Consider the following 23,485-nt stretch of genomic DNA (forward strand, 5'->3'; position numbering starts at 1 on the left):
ATCCAATCTGACAGACATGCTGAATTCCCAAAAAATAAAAAAACAAAAAAGTTCATTATTGGTATGAAAAACCTTTAAAATCCATGGAACCTTTCTCAGTTTTTCACACTGAAAAAAAAAAAAAAAATGGATCTTTTAAGCACGGTTCACTGAAAGGTTCTTTGGGGAACCAAAACTGTTCTATGTCATTGCTACAATTGCTATAATTTTTCTCCTCTTTACATGAAATACAAGTATAATAAAATAATAATAATAATAATAAACTTTATTTCCAGACCCAGAGGGATCCATAGTACAATACAAAAACACATACATAGGGAGAAAAAATAAAATAATAATAAATATACAAGAAGTAAAAATAAAATGGTAAAAATGGTAGTCCATAAAGACACCAAGATTGAACTTTTTTATATATTTTTTTAACTTCTGTTTATCCACCTTATTTTAATGTAAGAACTGTCAATTTGTAACTTGAATATGCATGTGTGTGTGTTTTTTTAGCAGTACAAAACAGCTCCTTGTGCTGTTTGATATTACAGACATGCTATTTCTTATATTTACAGCGCAAATAGTTTTACCGTTTACTACACTATTCTTAAATGAAATAAGGTGGATAGGAAAAGACAAATCATGCCTCAAGTCTTTGCATCTGAGATAAGAAACGGGGGGGTTGTTAGCTAATAAACAATTTTTAGTTCAAAAATACTTTTTGAATACTGTTGAATTAAGATATATGAAATTTAAACTGGTGTCAATATAGTTTCTGACACACGGGGGCGCATGAAACACAGAGACAGGTCTAGGGCTAATGCTGTAATCTGTCCAAACGCTGGAAACGCATTAAATATGGAAAAATCATAGCGGGCACTTTAAACAAGACTTCTAATCCAACCTGAGCACAAATCACACAGAACACATGCCTAGATCGGTGCATCAAAACAAAAGACATTTGTAACAGAGGCCCTAAAAAATGTCATTTGGCATCAATGAACGGCAAACAAGAGAAAGTCAGCTGTAATATACACACACACCACACAGGCCATTTTGTCCAAAGAAACCTCCAAAAACAAATTTATTCTTATAAATAGATACAAATAAACACATTAATAAATACCAAATTTAAAAGTTTAAATTAATTCATACAGTTAAATTATTAACAGACCGCCTAGAATATATATATAAATATATATATATATATATATATATATATATATATATTGTTCTGTAATTAATTAGCAATTATTTTGTTATTCAAGTTAATCTGACTGAATGTATATATTTTTATATTTTCTTTAAACTGGAATACTGCGGAAAAACTACATTTCCCATGAGCCCCCGCGGTGGGCGTAACCGAGAGAGGCTGGCTGACGATGCGCGAGGAGCCCAACAGTTCTAAACTGTCTTCTGCTGTGTGGCAGAGAGCAACTTCTCAGCAGACTGGGTGTGGTGGCTCTGAAAACACTGAAAGAAATCAGAGACCGCTCAACGTTAGCTACCTAACGGCGCGTATCATTCAAAACCCTCGGCGAGCAGTGGATGGACTAACCGGGGAATTTTGCATTTTCTGATTCATTCGGTTTCTCGTCGCCGATTGTCTCATCGTTCAGTTTGCTTTTCTACTCAATATCTGAACACGAGTGGTTGATATCAACCTTCTTTTTTTTGTTTTGTTTTGAAACTTTTTGGATTTGTGGATATAAGTTTTTCCTTCCCAGTCCGCGTGATGTAAAAACTCCAGCGTCTGGCTAACGTTAAGTTACCTGATTTTTTTCTTGGAAGTCTTAAACGTCAAGAGATTCCAGGTGTTGTTCTAATCTCAGTAATTTATCTCAAATAACGTTATATAAATCAATATTTAATCCCAAATCCCAAAACGTATTTTGAAAGATTTCTCGGACGTACGAGACATCAGTTTCGGATTTACTAACGTTCGTCTCTTAAGGACATTTCCCCTCCTTGGACTTGCGACAGGCATTTTTTTTAAGCATAAAGAGGAAGTTAGTCACGGAAGACAATTAAGCGACTCCAGTCGCTTTAAAGGGTCAATACCTTTTTTTCTCTCATAAATATATATTCATAAATCCGTCGCCCTGAAGCGCGCATTCGGAACCATGGGCTGCACCGTGAGCCAGGAAGATAAAGTCGCGGCAGAGCGCTCCAAAATGATTGACAGGAATCTGCGCGAGGACGGAGAGAAAGCCGCCAAAGAAGTGAAACTGCTGCTGTTGGGTGAGTGACGAATCAGAGATAACGGTCAGCGACTCGCTGCTGCTGTAAAATATCACGTTTAGAAGCACTTTGTCACACATAAGTGTTTGATTCAAGAACTCGTTTGGAACGGAAAGGGAGATGTTCTTGTGAAGTTCAAGGGCAAGTTTCTAGGTAACTTAACGTATGTGCCTCAGGTTTGCACCTCAGGTGTGGCCTGCGAGAAACTGTTAACCAATCTGAAGAAGGAAAAAACTAACTTATGATAAAGCAAGCGCGTATTTGTTTGTCAGTTTAAATGGCACATACTTTTCTAAATCTTGTTTTTCAGTTATGTTTTTTTTTTTTACTCCAATTATGACCTGAGGCATGTGCACAATTGGTTGAGATAAGCTTGTCATTTGAGAAGATTAGTTACCAATTTGCACATGTGAAAGTGAAATATGATGACGTTCATTTCTGGCACTCAGCAGGTTAGTATTATTGCTTCAGAGGGTAACTCTGCCAGTTAAGTCTCGACACACCTACTCTTTCTTAAATTATGACTATTTTGCACATTATAGAGTAACATTAATAGTAAAGGCATCACAACATAATGCCACAGATGGAAGAATGAAAATTTTGTAGCAAGCTAAAAATGTTTAAAAAATAATAATAATAGTAGCTACTCTTATTCAAATTACATTTATGCATTTGACAGACGCTTTTATCCAAAACGACTTCCGTTGCATTCTAGGTACATATTTACCTTTTTTATTATTTTCTTCTTTTCCTGGGAATCGAACCCATGATCTTGTCGTTACAATTCCCTTTCAACCAGTTCAAAAAGGTGCATCCTGGGCTGGGTTGCTTTGTAAAACTGGGCACATACATTTTTTTTTCTTTAACATTTGGTCCAAACATCCGTTTTAAGGGTGTGATTTAGATCAAAAGCTGTATAAGACTGAGAAACAAATTGACTGTGGTGTGCCCAAACTTTTGCCTGGTAGTGTGTGAAACCTTCCCAATCCTAGAGAAACCGAAGTACATACATAGATGTGGAAACTGGTTATTTCAGTGTGACTTTAAGGGGAGAGGTTGAGGTAATGTTTTGACAGTGCCTGTGATCACTCTCAGCATCTCTTATTGTGCAGCATGGCCACACACATTCACACTCCGTGTGCACTTTGGCCTGGTCCGAACTGTGTTTTAACAGAAATGCAGGAATTCTGTCGGGGGAATGTTTTTGGAAGGCTTAGAGCCCAAACAGAAGCCGGGAACATCCACCCTGAGCCAAAGAAAGTGTTGAGAGTACATTTTTGGCAGGGGTTGTGTATTGTACTGCTTTGCGTGTTTGTTAAAGACTCTTGCGGAGAAATGAAATACTTGGTGTGGAGCTTTTTATGGGGAGTTCTAAAGCCGTTTGAATTTTACTTTATGAAGTCAGAAAATTGCTTTGGCGTACCACTGAGTTGACTTTTCAAAGCATATGTGAGGGAGACAACGTCATGCCCAGCAGTATTTGGATTTGCACAGTCATTTTGTTTGGTTTCCCCTCCTTCACATTTAATGTCAAACACAACCTGTTAGTTATCTTTCGTAATGATATTTGTGGCAGGTAAATATGAAATGTTTAACAAGCATGAATATTTTGCCATTTGTATAAATAATTGTGTATTTTTGTCCTGTTGACAATGAAATTACTTTGTTTTTCCTTTCATATGTATGAGAAACACTTGCAGAATCATATAGAAGATTATTTATTTTACATGCTAGTCACCAAAACCTGAAAACTCATCATGATTTCGTTCCTGATAATTATTATTATTATTTTTTGGTATCTTTATGTGAGGAATATTCCACATTTATTTTATGGAGAAGCTTTAGCTGTCATAGATAAACTTATTATGGTAACATTCCCACTCAGACCGGTTCTTTCAATTTGAGTTTTAAATTTGGACCAAAATTTTACGATTTCTAATGAGTAAGTTGTCTTGCAAGACACCTACTCTGTCAAGTAACACCAAATAATCCTAATAATGTTTCTCATGTCAGTTACTACATTTAATTCTAGGTCTCCGTGGGCTGTGCTCTAATAGCAGACATGGAGAGTAAACACTAGGTTAGGGATTTGAGTCACTGTCTGAGGAAGATTAAATGATTAAATCTTTTAACCCCAAAACTACTTCTGATGCCAGGAAAAGACCTCTGGTTTGACAGTGCACAACACTAAAGATTTGTTTGGGCCAGTGGTTGAAATTTTTTACTGGCTCTCCCTGAAGCAGTAAAGCAGCAGTGGCCTGATCGGGCCAGTGACAAATCATCAACTGTCCCGAACGTCTCGAACGTTTGGGCGTTTTCGCACTGCAGGAACTGGGTGCGATTTTAGTACCGGATTGCCTTTTTCGAGAATCAGATTAGCTCCTATTCAGGAGCAGGGTCTAACCAGCACAACTGGTACTACCCGTGACGTAAGTAGACATTGATTGGCTAAACGTGTTCGAAAACGCGCTCACCCGCCGTTATTTAAAACGCCGTGTAACATATTGTAAACACTGTGTCAACTTATTTAGCAAGTATGACGAACAGCGATAAATATACGGACGCTGAAGTGCAGGCATTTGTTGCAAATGTAGCACTGCCAGTTGTCGTTGGAGATTCTTAGTCCTCCTTTCCATTCTTTCAATCGCTTTACGCATAATCGACATTCCATGTCCATTATTGTGAAACCCGCGAGACACAACAAAAACACAGCTCCGATCACAGCGTCCTCCATACTCCTGTTGTTAATGTTTTTCTTTCTTGTTAATGTTGTTGAAAGCCGCGCACTAATGACATCGCAGTCAACCAGCGATGTCATTTCTCAATGGCATGCTAATTAAAAAATTTGACTATACTTGGTGTCTGTCTTTAAAGTGTTTTGTTAGTTTGATGCGTTTCCTCCTTTTGAGGTCGCCTCATCTCAGTGCTTTTATGAAGAGAGTGCACCAGGTACTCAGTACCACCGGTACTTAAAAAAAAACTGGTACCGTAACATTTTCGTTTTTTTAGTACCGAATTGGTACCGAAGAACCTGTTATTTTGACAATACTAGTTGATAAATAATCAATAATCATGTGACCTAATGTAAGAGCCTGCAGTAATGCGGTTTAATCAGTATGGCGCCTTTAGCGCAAGACTGTAATTCAGCTCTCCCGGAAGCAATTCAAGAGAAGAAGACACAGTGCTTCAGAGCAAACACAGCTGAACCTGAAGCTGTTGAGCGACGTTTGGATGAATATTTAAATATATGCTGCATGCTTTCCTCTAAATAACGAATTAAACACAACAAAAACTGACAGCAGTGAGAAAGCAGCAGTTAAGAAAGCATCAGATTACAGCAACGTGGATATGTTTGCACAAGCTTTGCAGTTCAGCACTCCATTAAAATCCAGTCAAGTTTATTTATATAGTACCTCATGCAATAGCCTTAAATCAAGCCGCTTTACAGTATTAAAACATGAAAAACCAGAGTCAGTGTCGCTTTCAGTTAGAATTACAACCTGATTTTCTGTTATAAATCAGCTCTCCAGTGTGGAGCTGGCTAATGACAAAATCATTTTATTAATGGAAAAAAAATATTTCATTAAAGTGAATGGTTGGTTGGTAGAGATCAAAGCTTGATCTAGCTCAGGACTGTTTTGATCATCATAACCTTATACTGTCTTTTAAGAGAGATTATGTTTTGAATAAAGTAGTTTATTAAAAAAATAAAGCGTCTCATCACATCACTCACTTTTTGTTTCTTATCCACAATATAAGGATGTTTCTTATCCTTATCGTTTGTTGATCTCCTAATCGTCTATCGGCACAACGCTAATAGCCATGGCACATCTGGTATTGACAGTCAAATTGCTTGTCACTGGAATCTTGTTGCGTCGCATCTGGTTAGGACACAGGCTGATGTCTCTATTCCACCCCTCTGGTCTTTCCAAACTCAAACTTTTGGTTCAGAGGGGAGTGTTGCAAGGCTTAGATGGATGATGGACTATTTTAAGCTTGTGGCAGATGTAGGGAAGAGTTGTATTTCCAGGCTCCAAGAACTCTGAGTTAAGGCCTTAGAGGAAGTTTGAGGCCTTTAACTTTACCTCCCCCTAAACATCTTTCTGAAACTCTTTTAACGATAAGCTGCTGTTGCTGCCTTTTCCTCTTAATTCCAAGAATGATTCTTTAGCTGGGCTTACCCTGTTTTGAACTTTGTTCAAATTTAATCTCCCACAGTGAATACCAGCACATATTGCTCTGTTTGTTTATTCTAGTCCTGGATTGTTCTAACTGCCTTTATTTTTTCACCTTTGCGAAGGAAATATTCATTTGTGTCTTTGTACTCATCACCCTTGATGTACGGACAAGTCTGAACATCTCCCACACTGTTGCTTGCAACATGAGTGTACTTGAAATTCTTTCATACTTGCTTGGTTAAATTCATGAAACATCATGTTCAAGCAATAATATAATGACATATAATAATATGTTTAAATTAATTTGATAAATTGTTTTCAGAGTTCCTATATTGTAGCCAATAATTTATCAAATTGCAAAAGATCCAGGCAGAATATAGTCAAGTGTGCATATGCATCTGTAATGCTTCCCTGAACCTATTTTACAGGTTTGACAGAACCTGTTGAACTGATTCGTGCTTTCGCCTCTTTGCTTTTGCCATCGGGCTTAATAGTGTTGATGGTGATAAATGGAGCAAAAATAACTCCCAGAACACAATCCTGTGTGCTTGTGTTTTTTTTTTTTTTTCACACTCTTACTGTATCGACAGATAAATGCCGACAGGCATTTGGCAAAAGGCCCCAGAACAAACAAACAGACACAAAAACTTATTGTGGCCTTTTGGTGCTGGCTGTAATAGTCTTTCACCACATGGAAATCACGCTTTGAATTTACATGCCTTATTTGCTTTCTCTGTTGATCACTAGTGGAAAAAGCTGTCCGATCCGTTTAGGATTCCACTGTAAAGCTGTCTCGGGTCTAAAGGCATATATTATCTATCTATCTATCTATCTATCTATCTATCTATATATATATATATATATATATATATATATATATATATATATATATATATATATATACATATATATATTTGCAAAAATGAGCTAATTTATTGTGTTGGGAGGTGTATAGTTATAATGTAGGTTTGAAGGGCTCTACTGTATGATTATTGTCTTGGGTAATAGCAGGCTTTGTGTGGACACGGGTGTGGGTGTGTGTGTGTGTGTGTGTGTGTGTGTATGTGATCTCTTACTACTACTGACAAGGCTGTGTCTGCTGCTTTTTTTTTTTTTTTTTATTTTTTTTTTAGTAAAAGTGAAATGAATGCCCCAGCCCTGCATTTTTACTCCACAGAAGACATTGTGAGAAGTTTTGGGTTTTATTATCTTATGTATATTTACTTTGGAGCTTTCAGACTTTAAATCTGTCTTACGGTAGATCTCTTCAGTGGTCTGCTGATAGGGTGTCCAGATTATCATGATAATAACAATCATGACATGTAGGGGAGTGTGGCCTGATTGGTAGTATGCAAAATCTGCATGCAGTATGATTTAAGTTAAAGAACAGAAAGTACATTTAGAAAAAATTAATTCACTTCTGAATTCACCTTAAGATGGGTTTGTCTAAGACTGGGCAGTTTTGTTTGAATAAACTTTATATTAAATATTTTTTATATTTAATTTTAAATGCAAAATCACTTTGTCAGATGGCAGGTAATAAAATAATACCATGTATTATGTAAAATGAATGTATGTAAAATTATGTATGCACATGCCGCCAAGCGACAGATGTAGTTTGATGAATTTTATTTACAGGTTTTCATATATTTTATCAGGATGTCTGGTCACCCTATCTGCCAGAGACATGAAAGGACCACAGTTGGATCGAATCACTGGATTAAAATCATACAAGACAAACTGTTTACAGAATTTGGCAAACTGTTAATTGTTAATTTTGGGTTTGGAAGTTGATCATTAAGCTAATGTGAAAAATGGCCTTATTATGCCCCTCTTGTCCGTTTGCATGCTCTGATGAACAGTGCATTTAAGACTAGTGTTGTCAAGTATCACTGTCGGTACTGAAATTTAAAAAATGGGACGATACCAGCATTTCCCACTGGCATTTTGAACACTGTTGTGCGGATTCACAAACACCTCTGATTGGCCATTGTGTTCAAACGCTTAACGGATTTGTCTGTGATTGGCTACAATGGTCATCGATTCACGCTCTTCACAGAGTGCTTACACAGATACAAATGGAAGCGTTTGAAAGCCGTGTCTATTAGTGGATCCGTCTATGAGCAGATATATTAGGGATAGACATGGCTTAAAAAAACGCTTCCTTGTGTATCTGTGCAAGCACTCGGTGAAGAGTGTTTTTAAATTTATTTTTTTTAAATTTCAGTTCTGAAATCAGTACTTTTGACAACAGTATTTCAGACTAATGAAATCAGACTGCATCTCTGCCCAAAAGGTTTTTTTTATGTCAGATGAGTTCCATGATGCATCACAATGTTCTCAACTATTTCCTCAAAGCAAGGTCAGAACACTCAACAAGTCCCTGTTAGTCCAGAAAGGATTTGCTCCCACACAAACGTTTGCTTTTGCATTATTTTTGCTTTCAAAATAAACCTTTCTGTAATTTGACGAGAGGTCAGAAACATCCATAGTGGTCAAAGAGGACTAGCGCATTGTTGAACTTATTCAACATTAACTGTGGGGCAGTGAAGTGTGATAATTACTTAGAAAGATTTCTGGAATCCTAGAAGTTGCTCATTTGAGGTCATGGGTTTTGTTTAATAAATTCCATATACAGTGATTTCATGTGTGGCTAAACTTTTTGAGTGATCTGTTTGGTATGTAAATATAAACCGTATATGTATGTCGACACAAATTTTGTTTTGACAACTTGTGAAAAACCTTGACTGGTTTTCGGTGTCAATAAGTTTCAATTATATATTAATTAAAGGGGCTTTTCTCTGTGTTTTTACTTGGCACCTATGAAATAATTAATCAGCAAGCCAAACTGCCTCAATCTGCTTTAAATACTGTAGTTTTTGCTTTCTATAAATTTGATTAATCTAAGCCACTAAATTACTGAAGAATCAGAAAGAGCTTTTTTTGACAAGTGTGTAAGCAGATTCCTCACCATCCTGGATGATGCAGATGACTGTAGTGTCATTCACAAACTTCAGGAGCTTGGCAGAGGGGTCTTTAGAGGTGCAGTACAGGGAGAAGAGCAGTGGGGAGAGAACGCAACCCTGTGGGGCACCAATGCTGATAGTGAAGGTCCTGGATGTGAGTTTCCCCAACCTCACTAGTTGCTGCCTCTCTGTCAGGAAGCAGGTAATCCACTTACAGATGGAGGTGGGTATGGAGAGCTTGGTCAGTTTGGCTGAGAGAACATCAGGCATGATGGTATTGAAGGCCAAACTGAAGTCCACAAATAAGATCTTTGCATAATTCCCAGGTCTGTCGAGGTGTTTCAGGATGTGATGCAGTCCCATGTTTCCTGCATCATCAGACCTGTTTGCTCTGTATGCGAACTGAAGAAGATCCAGCAATGGGTCCAGTGATGTCTTACATGTAGACCAAGACCAGTCTCTCAAATGACTTCATGACCACAGATGTGAGAGCGACAGGTCTGTAATCATTAAATCCAGTGATTTTGGGTTTTTTGGGGACAGGAGTGATAGTGGAGCATTTAAAGCAGCAGGGAACTTCACATTGCTCCAGAGATCTGAAGCCCATAGTGGTTGGTAAAATTTGCAAGTGGAAAAAGAGCTCTTTTCTCTGTAGGCAAATCTCCTGAATACTTCATGGGATTTTATCAAGTATTTTATGTGTTTAAAAAAAAAAGCCAGATTGTTTTTTTTAATGAATAGGTCTCCCAGAAGCAAAATTGTCATCATTTACTCAGCCTCATGTCATTATAAACAGGGGTGCACATAAGTGGTCCGCAGGTCCGCATGCGTGACCAAAATAAGAAATGGGCTGTGTATATATATATATAATGAAATAAATATATATTCAATAATATTATATATATATAATATATCGCTATAATGAAATTAATAATATTAATAATATTATCGCTATTATTAATTTATTTTTTACAGTTATATTTGATGGGTCACACCATGTGCAGCCTTGTGAGGACCAAACCAAATCTCCTGGTTATCATTTGAGAACCAGGCTGAAAAACTTATGTGTACCCCTGATTATAAACCCGTATTACTTGCTATTTTGTTGAAATCAAAAGGAGATATTTAGCAAATTGCACTTGCTGCTTTTCCCCATAAATGTAAATGTTTTCAAGTCAGTGTTTCCCCTGACATGGCAAGGCGTGTCTCTATGTTAATGAATGTTTTGTTTACTACTCGTACTGAAGCGTGCGTGACGCTTGCCGTGATATTAACGTCTGCCGTCTCACTAATGAGGACGTAAATACATGAACTAATGAATTAATTCTAATTAATTAGACATGCTTTTTGATGAAAACAATTTAATTTAACCATTAAAAAGGAGTCCAGAAAAATTTAAATGGACCCCCCCCCCCACCTTATACCTTATATGTGCCCTATATTTCAAGTTCGTCATATAATAGCTTTGTATGAAAAAAAGACTTCCTGCCACTGCTCTCAAATCTTACTTGCATTTAAGTCCATTTAAATATAGTGGCAGGTTTGACAAAAGTGACTTTAAAGAATAGTTTTTCCTTATAAATGTAGCTATATATGTGCTTGTTTTGTAATTGTTGTCAAACTTGCTGCTGAATTTGAATGGACTCAAAAACAAGTGAGATTTCAGTGTCATTGACGTCAAACCTGGTGAACCGTCTTGACATGCTTAATTTGAATGGATGTGAATACAAATGACATGAGGGTGTGTAAACAATGACAAAATGTCCATTTTTAGCATTTATGGGGCTAAGCAAAACACTAATCAATGTTGATCACACCCATTGTGTGCATGTATCATCTATGTGTTCAGATTTTATTCCCTCTTGCCACTAAAACCAGTCACATTCTTTCCACATTCATGATAGAAAACAATATTTTTGATGATAATGGTGAGTTCCACAGACAAGTGGTCTTTTGAAAAGCCTACTGGGATTTCCTTTCTGACCTTTTCTGCTCTCCTCAGAACAAATTTGATTAAAGTCTTTGTATTTGCTCTTTATCAGCTTTCCGTATAGGGTCTGAGAAGAGGAAACTGCCCCTTGTCAGTTAATAATGTCCATCTGGCTTCATTTTACACCAGGACCAGAGCTTGTTCGCTGTTTCTCACTTTGGTCTGCTCACCTCTAAGTGGGAATACAGTGCTCTGCCACACTGTTGTAAGAGCAACAACAACATTGGTATAGATGTGCAAGGTACCTGTAAATTAAGGGGTAGATCACGGACACTGGCCTAGCCATCTGTTTGTGTGGGGCTGGGCCGAGGTGGTGTTGACATTGTTCAGGCTTGCTCTTTGCTAGTTTTCCGACATGAAAAATGGCCGATGATTGTGCAGCACATTATACTTTTCTTTGAAAGGAGGAAATTGGAGCTGTATGAGACGGAACATGTTGTATATTTTTAAACAGACCAATATCAGCCTGCCATTCTGTAAACGAGAATCTGCATGACTGCACGTCCGCTTTACTGAATCGTCTCACTTCGTCTGTGAGGAGAGTGAGAACAAAAACTCTCTTTGTTTACTTCAATCTGACCCATAAGAACCAGCGACGTGCAGCTATTGTAAATTGTGACGACTGAGAAAGCACTTTGGTGGGAAAAACAGCTTTATCTCGATTCTTTGCCAGAACTTGCTGAAATGCACTGAACAGAAGTTCATAACCTCTTACGTCATCAATAGGTGAAAGGTCACCTCTTTAGTGGGTTTACATTGATTTTTTACCTCAGGAAATGGCAGACAGATAGAATTTCATCTTATGTATCCAGGTTCCTTTATTCATTGAACGTTGGGGTAGGATGTGTATAACTGAAGTGGGCCACTTGTGTGCCTTGTGGGCAGAAGCCTCTCCATTTGTGGATTTTTACACTGACAAGAAATCTCCTTGGGCTAAAAAAACATGCTCTTAACAGAAGCATGAGCAGGTTTGATTTTTATGGATCTGTAGTTTATATATTATATGCATTTTATATTAATGCTTTTATTTACTGCATTGCAGTTCAAGAAAACATGAATTGAAAATTGATGCCATTTACTTGCTAAATATACATTATTATTGTAAATGAATCATCAGTCCACAGAGAAAACTTTGTGCTCTTTTATGTAATCAAATCACTTCTCAGTAGATAAAATAAATTGCTATACACTAATGTTCAAAAGTTTGATGATTTGTTTAGAAAAAAATGTTTTTAAGAGGGTGCAAATATACTAAACTATCAATTGATTAAAGAACAAAAAAAAAAATTTTTTTTATTCTAGCACTGGAATAAATAATAAAAAAAAAAACATTTCAGCAGCCATTACTCAAGTCTTAAGTGTTACATGATCATTCAGAATTAATTTTTTTGTAAAATTGTACGTCTTTACTGTCACCTTTGATAAATTTATTGCATACTGCATAAAAAGTTTAATTTCTTTAAAAAGTTATTTACCACAAAATAGGGCTACACAATTAATCAAATGCGATTGTAATGCGCATCTTGTCAGTAAAGCCGGTTTTGTAATCAGTAGTAAATCTCCATTATGTGCTTTCAGATGGAGCAGCATTTACTACACAGAGCCATTTACTACGGCTCTGTGTAGTAAATGCTGTTCCATCTGAAAGCACATGAAAATACCACATTTACTCACTTCTTAACATCAGACGAGTATTTGAAATAAATCCTTCTGTGAGATGATGTGGCTTCTTACACAGAATAAGGCATGCAACATATTTCATAGTATTCTAAGCAGTGATAAAGGCTTTTTCAATTAGCATTGCATTATTATATACTTTATTATAATGAAAATTATAATAAGACAAACTCAGATAAACCATATATTGTCGTAGTCCTGTGTTTATTAGTCACGATGAATCAATGAAAGCAGTTAAATCTTCTGTTTATTCAGCAAGCGCTATAAGGATTTCCTGATTTCTTCTGCGGGGCGTATTTGGATTTTCCGTGCTAGAGCACCCTCTGGCCTTCAGATGGAGGTTTACTACTAATCACAGAACCGTGCTTCACTGAAAGATATGCATGACAATCGCAGCTTCTGCCTAATTGCAATTTTATCGCCTTTGCGCCTTTAATCATGCAGCCCTACCACAAACTTTTAAATGATATTGTTTTTTTAAATCCAGAAATACATTGCATTACAAACGTAAAATCAATTGCAAATGTCATAATGTTGAGTTCAAACAATTTTCCCTCATATTTGATATGCAGGCTGTAAAATCACAAGACTGATTGACGTCCACATTTTAATTTGTTGAAGGAACAAATTTTAATTTGATTTAAAACTAAAGGAGTTAATCTAATACCAAAGATTTTATTAAGTAGACTTAATAAATAAAAACCTAATAAAACTTAATTAACTCTCATCGCTAATACTTGATTGGTATGGCAGAGTACAAGATCATTTGATGTTTGCTTTTGTGCCAATTTTCATGATATGCTGACATCAACATACCCCATAGTAGCTTGTTATGAACTGCTCTGTTGATTACAGCTTGTAATTAGCCACAGATTTCTCTAATTTTTTTAGCGAAGGGTTCGTTAAACTAGACTCTCTCCTTGACAGTATCAAGAGAGTGAGACAGCGAGGTGATGCAGCACTGACAGGTCTTTGTTCTCGGACTGTGGGGCATGAAGAGATGGTGCCAGTAGCTTGGGAGAAGAAAGATTAGCCAGCTTGGTCTCAGAGGTGCAGTGTGGAGGGGGTGAAAATGAAAAACACTGAAACTCCCATTTCCTTTTTAGCCTATTGCACGCCTGCACTGGCCCACAAATCTTTCCGTCTGTGCTTGCAGAGCAAAACACAAAATCAAGATGTTCATTAGAAAAAACACTTAAATGAAAGCTCTTGCTCGTTCCTGCATTAGCATACTCTCTTAATTGGATGGTCGGCTGGTTGAGATTAGTGAGGTTGATTAGTTTATCAGCTTTTTTTCAGGGATGCACCAAAAAATGCCACCACCCAGCAGTGTTCAGCACGCAGGTTTCACTCTCTAACTCTATGTAGTGTATGTTCCTGTTTGCAGTAGTGCTACTGTGCTGTAACATGGTGTAAAACAGCTGTACTGGGCCACGCTGGTAAAATGATGCTACCCTCTCATCATGCTATGCTCTGCTCACATGCTCTGATAATAATAGCTTTGTAGGACTATACAATATTTGGATAATTAAAAAAAAATCTGTTAAATCTGATTCTGTTGCACAGAACTGAAAAAAATATATTCATATTTAATATTAATATATTTTCCATCCAATTGTATTGCTTTACTTTCATTAAAAGTGTGGTTATTTTATTGACTTGTATTTTTTTTATTCAGTATCATTATTATTGAGGTAAAAAAGTCTTACAAAATTATTTTATATTATTAAATAAAATAATAAATAATTATTTGGTTTTCAGCCAAGTGCTTTCAAAATTTTCAGTTTTGGCCCAGAATTTTTCTTTCAGTGCATCTATACTTTTTTTTCCGTCTTATTCTGTCAATCTCCTTGCAACTGTTTTTGAATGACAGAACATGTCTTTCAAACACTCCCTAAAAACGTGACTAATCAGTGTTTATGAATATGACCAGCATAATAACACCTACTTGCTAGTTGATTATAAAAACAAGTAGTTTTGCACATCCCTACTTTAGATTTATTTTGGTGTTCTGGTTTAGCATTGTGGCAAGATCCAATTTCGAGGTCCAAATGGCCATGCTGTGCCTGATTTCTTTTACACATTCAGTCCTGTCCCCATAGCTGATGTTCAGCCCTAATTGGTATAATGTCTTCCTTTCAGTTTTGATTTAATGGCTGCTCAACAGGCACAGGCACAAACTTGTGCTTGTGTCTCTCACTTGGCCCTTTTCCCCTCATTTGGTCAATTCAGCTGTTCAGGTCGCATTGATTTTAATTATCATGGAGAGTCTGGAGCTTGTATACGGCCACATAATGGCCACTAATAGGGCCCTATGAAATCCATTTTATTTTTTCCCAAGTTCTGTTTTATTTATTTCCAAATTCCGTTTTTTCCATTTTTATTTTTCTGGATTCCATTTTTTTTTCAAATTAAATTTTACTAATCAACTTTTTTAATGGTTAAATTAAATTGTATTAGTCAAAAATCATGTCTAATTAATTAAAGTCATAAAACTTATACATTTTCACATCAATTTATTAAAAGTTTAACAAAAATTACATGTTTAGGGCCCTATGAAATTTAATTTTTTCTTCACCATATGTTTTATTGTTACCAAATAATTCTTTTTATCATCACTACTAATTAAAAAAAATAAAAAAAACAACTTAATTTATTCACATTTTTTCTTAAAATAGCCTCATGAATTTATTTATTTTTCCTCAGAAATTCTGTTGTATATTTACTTTTTTCTGGTTATCAAATAAAGGCATAAAACATTAATTTTCTTTTAATTATATTTTTAATTATCTTTTAATTAAACAGAGACATGCAGAACATGCAGGATTCGTATTTAAATCGACTTTTCCGGCTTAATATTTACAGATATTAGTCCATATCGCAATTCAAAAATTAAAATTATGTCATTAATGACTCACCCTCATGTCGTTCCAAACCCGTAAGACCTCCGTTCATCCTTGGAACACAGTTTAAGATATTTTAGGTTTAGTCCGAGGGCTTTCTGTCCCTTCATTGAAAATGTATGTACGGTATACTGTCCACGTCCAGAAAGGTAATAAAAAACATCATCAAAGTAGTCCATGTGACATCAGAGGGTCCGTTGGAATTCATAGAAGCATCGGAAATACATTTCGGTCCAAAAATAAAAAAAATTACGACTTTATTCCGCTTTTTCTTCTCTTCCGGGTCTGTTGTGAGCGCGTTCACAACACTGTAGTGACGCCGCTGACGTGTTTTCTTTGTTATTGGGCGCACCAGAGAACACGTCAGCAGCGTCGTAGAGTCACACGTCACAGCAGTCGCGTTCACAACAGACCCGGAAGAGAAGAAAAAGCAGAATAAAGTCGTAATTTTTGGACGCACAAAACCAGCAGCCATATATAGAGTCTTTATGGCATTCTCAACCAAAGTAGCTGTTTGCTGTCTCAAAAGTTGGTGTTCTGGAATGATGTCATTTCCTGTTCCCTCAAACCACTTCCTCTTTTGGCTCGTCACAGCCAGTGCTGAGACTTGAGGTTGGTGCTATCCCTTTGTTCATTCAGTACAGGAAGATAACACACCCATCCTGTTAAACGATTTTCACTCATTCAGGGGCAAATTGAGTATATAAAAAAAAGCACAATTTAAATCCTAGTCAGCTCAGCTAGTCCAAAACGCTGCAGCCAGACTTCTTCACAAGTGTTGTAAACATGAACATATCACTCCAATTCTCAGAGCTCTCCACTGGTCGCCAGTTCACCAGAGAATAGACTTTAAAATTCTCCTTTTTGTATATCTCTACATAATCTTGCTTCTGTCTGCCTCTGAACTTCCATACACTCCATCCAGAAACCTAAGATCATGCGACAAGGCTCTGCTGGTAGTCCCTCACTCTAGACTCAAGCGTAGAGGGGAGCGTGCATTTGCGGTGGCAGGGCCATGCCTTTGGAACACCCTGCCTTTCGAGATTAGAACAGCCCCTTCTCTCTTTGCTTTTAAGTCTCTTTTAAAAACCTATTTGTTTTCCATGGTATATTGAATTGAGTTTTAAATTCTTTCTTTGGTCCTCCTGCTATAAGGTAATTCTTAACTATGTTCATACACATATATATATATATATATATTTTTTATATTTATTTTATTTGTTATACTTTCTTCAGATCTTGCTCCTCTGGAAAGCACTTTGGTCAGCCTAGTGGCTGTGGAAATGTCCTATATAAATAAAATGAACTTGAAATTGAAATATAACACGCACTTTACTATTTAAATATGACCATTGTATGCTTAAACATTTCGCCTTTTTAGGGTCTTATCTTGTGACATCACATCCTGTTAAAAAAATTCTTAGGTCCCTGTTGAGTGTAAATATCAGTCGGACTTCACCGGAGTTCATTTGAAAGTAGATTGAGATCCACTTCTTTAGGCTTTTTCACTGGTTTGATCGAATGGCAGTGATCACACTTATTCAAATGAGTTCCAGATTTGTTTGTTTTAATCTAACCAAACCTGCCAGGTGTAAACATGTCCAAAGAGTTGGTTTATTATTATTTCAGTCATAATGTGTATTTCTTAGATTTCAGTGAAAGCATAAACGTTATTGGGAAGTTAGTTTTCTTGTTGGAGTGCACAGCTCAAAGTTGAGATCACTTCTCCCTTCTGTCAGTTTCAAAGCACATCACATGCCCATAAGTGCAGCGAGAACATCCGCTCAGACTCAAGGCTCATTCTCAGTCTTAAAATCAGGCTTTACAGTCAGAGCCAATAAATTTTATTTCCGCATTGCACAGAAAGTGGTAAGCTGTGCAACAGACCTGAAGTCAAAATCATATTTAGACTGTCATACTGTTCAGATTATCCTGTCTGCACTTTACAGTGAGATAATGTTTATCTAATAGAGCTACTTATGTGATGCAATTGCAGTGGTTTACCATGCAACTCCACTTGAAATTCTGCCAAAATGCTGGAGAGAGACCTAGTGTGTCAGCACATGAGAGTAAAACTGCAGAATCAGTTTCAATCTGGTTCGTGTGGCTTGCTTCACTTTTGGTCCAGTACTGCATCTCATCAGCAAACTTGCTTGGTCAAATATGATCGATCTGTATGCTAAGGTATAGATTGTTTTGTAAGCAGAAAAGAAGAGGGAGATCTGTATGCTATCTGTATGCAAGTATAGATTGTTTTGTAAGCAGAAAAGAAGAGGAAGTGCTTGTATGTTTATTACCCGACGGTCTTGTGAAGTCTTTTTTTGCTTGAGCAAAACCTTTCACTTCCATCATGCTTCTCGTATTTCAAGACGCACACACAAAATCAAAGTGTGTGAGTGTGCTAATGATAGTATACCAAGATTAGCATTGTTTCTGACACATCTGTAATTACAACTTTGATTGTCACCCTTGGCTTAGTGATGGAGTTCTGCTGACGTGCCGCATACGTAGATCCGTTCTGCAGGAGGATTAGATGAGCTTCAGGAAGCCTTTCATTAAAGCTGGCAGTCTTGTGTCTCTACAGCTGATAAGGTGGAGCGGGCAGGGCATGGTGCCCGCAAATGCCCTATAGAGCTGTAACACGCATTCACAGGTGCCATGCTGCACTCCCTGCCTTTGTGATGTGTTACAAATGTGCAGTCCTTCCTTCTGCTCTCTTTTACAAGTCTCATCAAAAGCAGGAGGATGTTTTGTGTGTGTCTGTTGTTAGTCATAAACATTCTTGACCTTTTCTGGACTTTCCCAAACACGTGTGATTGTCAGAGATGGATCTGAGCTGGTCATTGCTATAAACACTCTGACCCTCGTGGTTAAGGAAAGTGTGGCTATTACTGTTGCTCATACTTGGGGTTGTAATTTGTCCAATTAAAGTATTGCAAAACCCAAACTCCTTGTGCTACAAACTTGAATGCTATCTCAATTTGGGTTGTGCAAAGTGCAGATGTACATGCTGAGTTGTATCAAGGGAGACCTGGGGGTGAGCTTTTTTGTCATGTACCAGTAACCACCCTAGCATTGTAGCGGTTTCATTTTTTGTATCATTGAGATACTATTACAGTTTTATATTTTCCGTTTTCTTTTTATTTATTTTTTTAATTATAATTTAAATGTTTAACTTTAAGTAATTGTTTAGTAAATGAATTTAATTTTTATTAGGTTTAAGGGTCTTTTTAATATGTCTATATAGTTTTTATTTATTAGTTTAAGTTTTATTTTAGTAATTTTCCGTTTCCTTGGCAACTAGCTGAGGCTCAGTTAACATTTTATTTTCTTTAGTTTTAGTTTAATTACAACCCTGCATTGTAATAGCAATTTTTGCAAACATCACTCACATTTCCCTTAGTAAATGTATAAATCTAGTTGCCATTATTGTTGTTTGCATAATTCACTTTTTGTGGTGGAATTTGAAATTCATGCTTAATAATGACAATACAGCAGTCATGATTCAGATCCATGTGTGTGGAATGAATGCTGAAGGCCTCGCTATTTAACAGCGATGATTGAAAAATGTATTGAATCATTTAAAAGTGCTTTCAAATCAGTTTGAATGCTGCTGTAACAGCTGTGAAGCCCAAGCTGAGGTAATTAAGCATTAAGTGTGTAATGAAGTGTACACCACTGATCCGCTGTGTTCGGGTGGGAGAGCTTGCTTGTATATATTTAAAAATGTTGGAATAGAATTAGCTCTCTCCTGAATTAGCCTATGTCTTCTATTTCCTCCCTGTTCTTGCCTTAAAATAAATATATTTTTGTATTTTTATTCTTTTTTTTTTTTTTTTCTTAAGCCCAGGGCTAAACACCATTTGAAGTGCTGACTTGCAGTCCCACCTCAGGCCTCTTCACAAGCTCTCTGTCTTTGAGACTGTTGAGAGCCACTTCATCAACATTTTTTCCAAAACGGTCAGGTCAGTCCAAAATGTTTAACGCAGAAGTTGCAGCAGAGAGGTTGCAGTTGTACCTTATTTGTTTCAAGAGTTACACAATTTCCTGCTTTCAACTTCCTGCTTTAATCCAAGATGTGCAGCAGGAGCAATAGCAGTCAGAGTTACACTGTGATAAGCTCTGACAGTCCTTTCTCAAGATAACTCATTGGTTTGATTGTTTTTTTCAATATGGGCTTAGGTGGCGAATGATGTGTGAAGACGGTGCCACTGGTGCCTGAATATGTGCCCTCTTATCTCGGACAACCTAGGTTGTCATCAGCCTGCCTCTGAGAGGACGATTAGTAGATGGATTAAGAACGAACTTCATCTCAACGAAGAGAAAATCCCTCAATGTTTGATTAGACATGAGGAAGGATGATAAAGACTGTGCTTCCTAAGTACTTACAACAAATGACTCAGCCAGGGGAATGAATTGCAAAAATGAGAAAGTTTGAGATGACATCATGTGTGATTTCAGTCTATTTTTTGTTTTTTTTTGACTGCCGCTTAGACTTTATTTGGATGGTCTCGGTTTATCATATTAGTTTTTTTTCTAATAAGAGCATTTTGTGCGGACTCAGGTTTGTTTAATGTCAGAGATTGGTTTGAGATTGGCGTGTCAGAGTTTTTTTTTTTTTTTTACTTTTAGTTGTTGTGATATTCAATATACTCAACTGTAAGTTGATATTTAACTGTGCGTCCCTAATATCTATTTTTCCTTCTGTACATTAGAATGTTGAGATGCCTAAATTCTCTTGTAACATTTAAAATGATTAATTTGAGATTTATTTAGAATTTATTTAGACAAAATAGAACAAGAAAAATAACAGCTTATCTGTACTGGCTCTTTAGCAAATCTCAAAACTACTATCAAACTTTCATTTATATATATATATATATTTACTTATTTACTTATTTATTTATTTATTTGACAAAATAGCATAGAAATATTTATATAAGTGCTTCTCTCGTGCATTAGTTTAGATGCTAATAGTTTAATATAAATGAGAGACCTGTAGGGGGCTCTGGTCCGGACAAAGCAAGTGAACCAAGTGTTAAATTGTTTGGCCTAACTGATCCTTGAAGTTCTTTATGCATGATTTATAAAGTAAGTGAGACCTGGTTTTTACTGGGAGGAGAAAGTGTGTCGTTAAAGAGTAAATAGGAGGGATTTCAGCCAGTTGAGAGAGGAATGGAGAGAGACTGGAGTTGGAAGGGGTGGAGAATGCAGCTGGGCTTGGCCCACAGTACTGAGGGCTTTGTGATTTGTAATTATGTCGTACTCCGCAGGCCTGTGGTTTTGTGCCCTTCCACAGAAAGACTCTTTGTGGGGCAGCATAACGTGAGCAGACTGTGAAAACCCTCTGAGAGAGAGGAGTACGGCTGTAGCCCTCAAAGATCCACCCACATAATGAGAGAGAAAGTGAATGAAAGATAAGAGCTTTCCCATTAAGTTGTCTGAGACTTTACTATCATCTCAACTCCACTGTGACTCCTCAACCTTTACATTTTGATGTTGTTTTATGCTTTTCAGTTCTAGTGAATGTGATCTGATGACTGTGAATTTATGACATTGTTTATGAAAGTTTTCCTAAGAATAGTGCTGCTGTACCTTTGAACAGTCCGTGTCAGGGCTGTTCCTCCACCGCTGGGCTAATCATTAGCTTGGGGCAGCTGTGTTTCACACCAGTACAGTAGCAGGAGATGGGACACAGAGATCAATAATGGCAGGATACACATCTACCTCATTGTGAGAGCTCTAGGGCAATGAGAAGTGCATGAGAGAGAGAAGAAAGTGGTGAGACAGGGAAAAGATAGAATATAAATACATATATACTTATGTGGGTTTTCTAAATGCTGTGATTCAGTGTTTTGCAACAGGTGACAAATAACGTGTCATGCACCCTGATGTCAGTGAACCACAATTATAAGGTTGCATATTTTACAGTAAGTGAAACTTATCACAGAAAATATCAGTTTTGCTTTAGTAATGAAGTCATACAAGTTAGAAATGACACGAGGGTGATGAGAGCTTTTAATTTTTTGGGTGTACTGTCCCTTTAATGAAATCCACCACAAAAAAAAAAAAAAAAAAAAACTGTGCTTATTTCTTCACGATCTTGCATCCATTGAAACCCAAGTCTCGAGTGCAAAGGTTCTTTAAACAAGAAAGAAATGCAGGAAACAGTGAGCAAGGGCAAGAAAGCCATGTGATTACACAAAGCACGTAAGAGTTGAGCTGTGTATGTTCTAGAGGGAAAGGTTGTCTGGAATAAAAGACCCATTTTATAGTCGGCACGAGCACTGGAAACCTGAGCTTTTCAAGGTTAAAGTGTCATTCTAACTACATGCGTATGAGACACTGAGTGCCTGACCCAGTGCTTCATTCATTTTCTCACACATACTGGTGCATGTCAGTTGCATATATTTCATAAACGACAATCAACTAATCAGATTAAAGCTCGCCATCACTATAATAAAGTGTAACAGTTGGGTTCTGGAAGTAAACATCCCTTTGTTTTTCCTCCACAGAGTAATTGATTTTTAACATTAACTTTTAAACATTTGAAAACAGACGGTTGTTAATCGATGGCACATGCTTTTTTTTTTAAAGCATTCATTTGCCTTATTGATTATTGTGTATATATTTTTTTAAATAATCATGTTTAATTTCAGAATTTTTGGCAGAAAAACTATATTACACATTATTTTGCAGATATCTTTAAATAGGTAGTTTTATATGTATTAGTCGTTTTTAATTTGATTGTTATTTGCAATGCTTCATGGGATTGTAGTTCTTCCTCTCATTAGCACCTTTGTCTTTTTGTCCAATTTTCAAATATTTTTTTTGCTTCACATCAAAGCTTGTAATGTTACTCACTTTGTAGCTGATTTGTTTGATTCATGTCAAGTCTTTAACCAAGCCATTATTAAAATCCCAGTGAGAAAACACAACCATGGTTGCTGAAAAAATGGCTAGGCGATGTTTTGAAAAAGGCATTTCAGGCCAGGGCTCTGAACCGGTTTAAGGAATGAAAACTGGATCACACGCACCTGCAGCGCTTCTGTGAATGGAGAAAACAGAAAAACTATAGGCTTACATAAAAAGGAATATAGGGTATAACCATTGCGTTGACGCCTTACGCGCACACACAACATAATTTTGCTATAGCGAAGCCTGTTCTTTATCAAAATAAAATACAGTTAAAGAAACAAATAAAAAGTTACACTGCTCCATTTTACAAAATTTGCTGCGTTCAGCGTGACCGCGCCTCACTGTGCTGATATAGCCGATGTGAAGGATGATGTTTTATGTCGATGAAAGTACAAACACTATATAATAAATAAACTAATATAATAAACTACAGGCATTTTAGCCTTCATTATTTCGGAAAGTAATAGGGCTAATAAAATGCGACGTGAGCCGCAATTTGTTTTTTTTTTGTTTGTTTTTTTTTTTGTCTCAAAACGCAATCTTATACAAGTGTTTTTTTTTTTTTTTTCATTGCTGCAAACATTTTTAAATATCTTAAAAATACTTTGTCTTTAAAGAGTTGAT

The 23,485-nt window shown here is 36.6% G+C and overlaps 1 protein-coding gene across 1 annotated transcript in view; it reads left to right on the forward strand.

The window, feature by feature from the left end:
* Nucleotides 1–1,390: 1,390 nt before the first annotated feature.
* Nucleotides 1,391–23,485, forward strand: part of gnai2a (guanine nucleotide binding protein (G protein), alpha inhibiting activity polypeptide 2a) — a 57,598-nt gene continuing 35,503 nt past the window's right edge. The window contains exon 1 of the mRNA XM_042766660.1: nt 1,391–2,229. Coding sequence (XP_042622594.1) covers nt 2,112–2,229 — 118 coding nt within the window. The 5' untranslated portion in view covers nt 1,391–2,111. The remainder of the gene's footprint in view (nt 2,230–23,485) is intronic.

The sequence above is a fragment of the Cyprinus carpio genome, chromosome A11 (genome assembly GCF_018340385.1).
Source record: "Cyprinus carpio isolate SPL01 chromosome A11, ASM1834038v1, whole genome shotgun sequence".
NCBI lineage: Eukaryota > Metazoa > Chordata > Actinopteri > Cypriniformes > Cyprinidae > Cyprinus > Cyprinus carpio.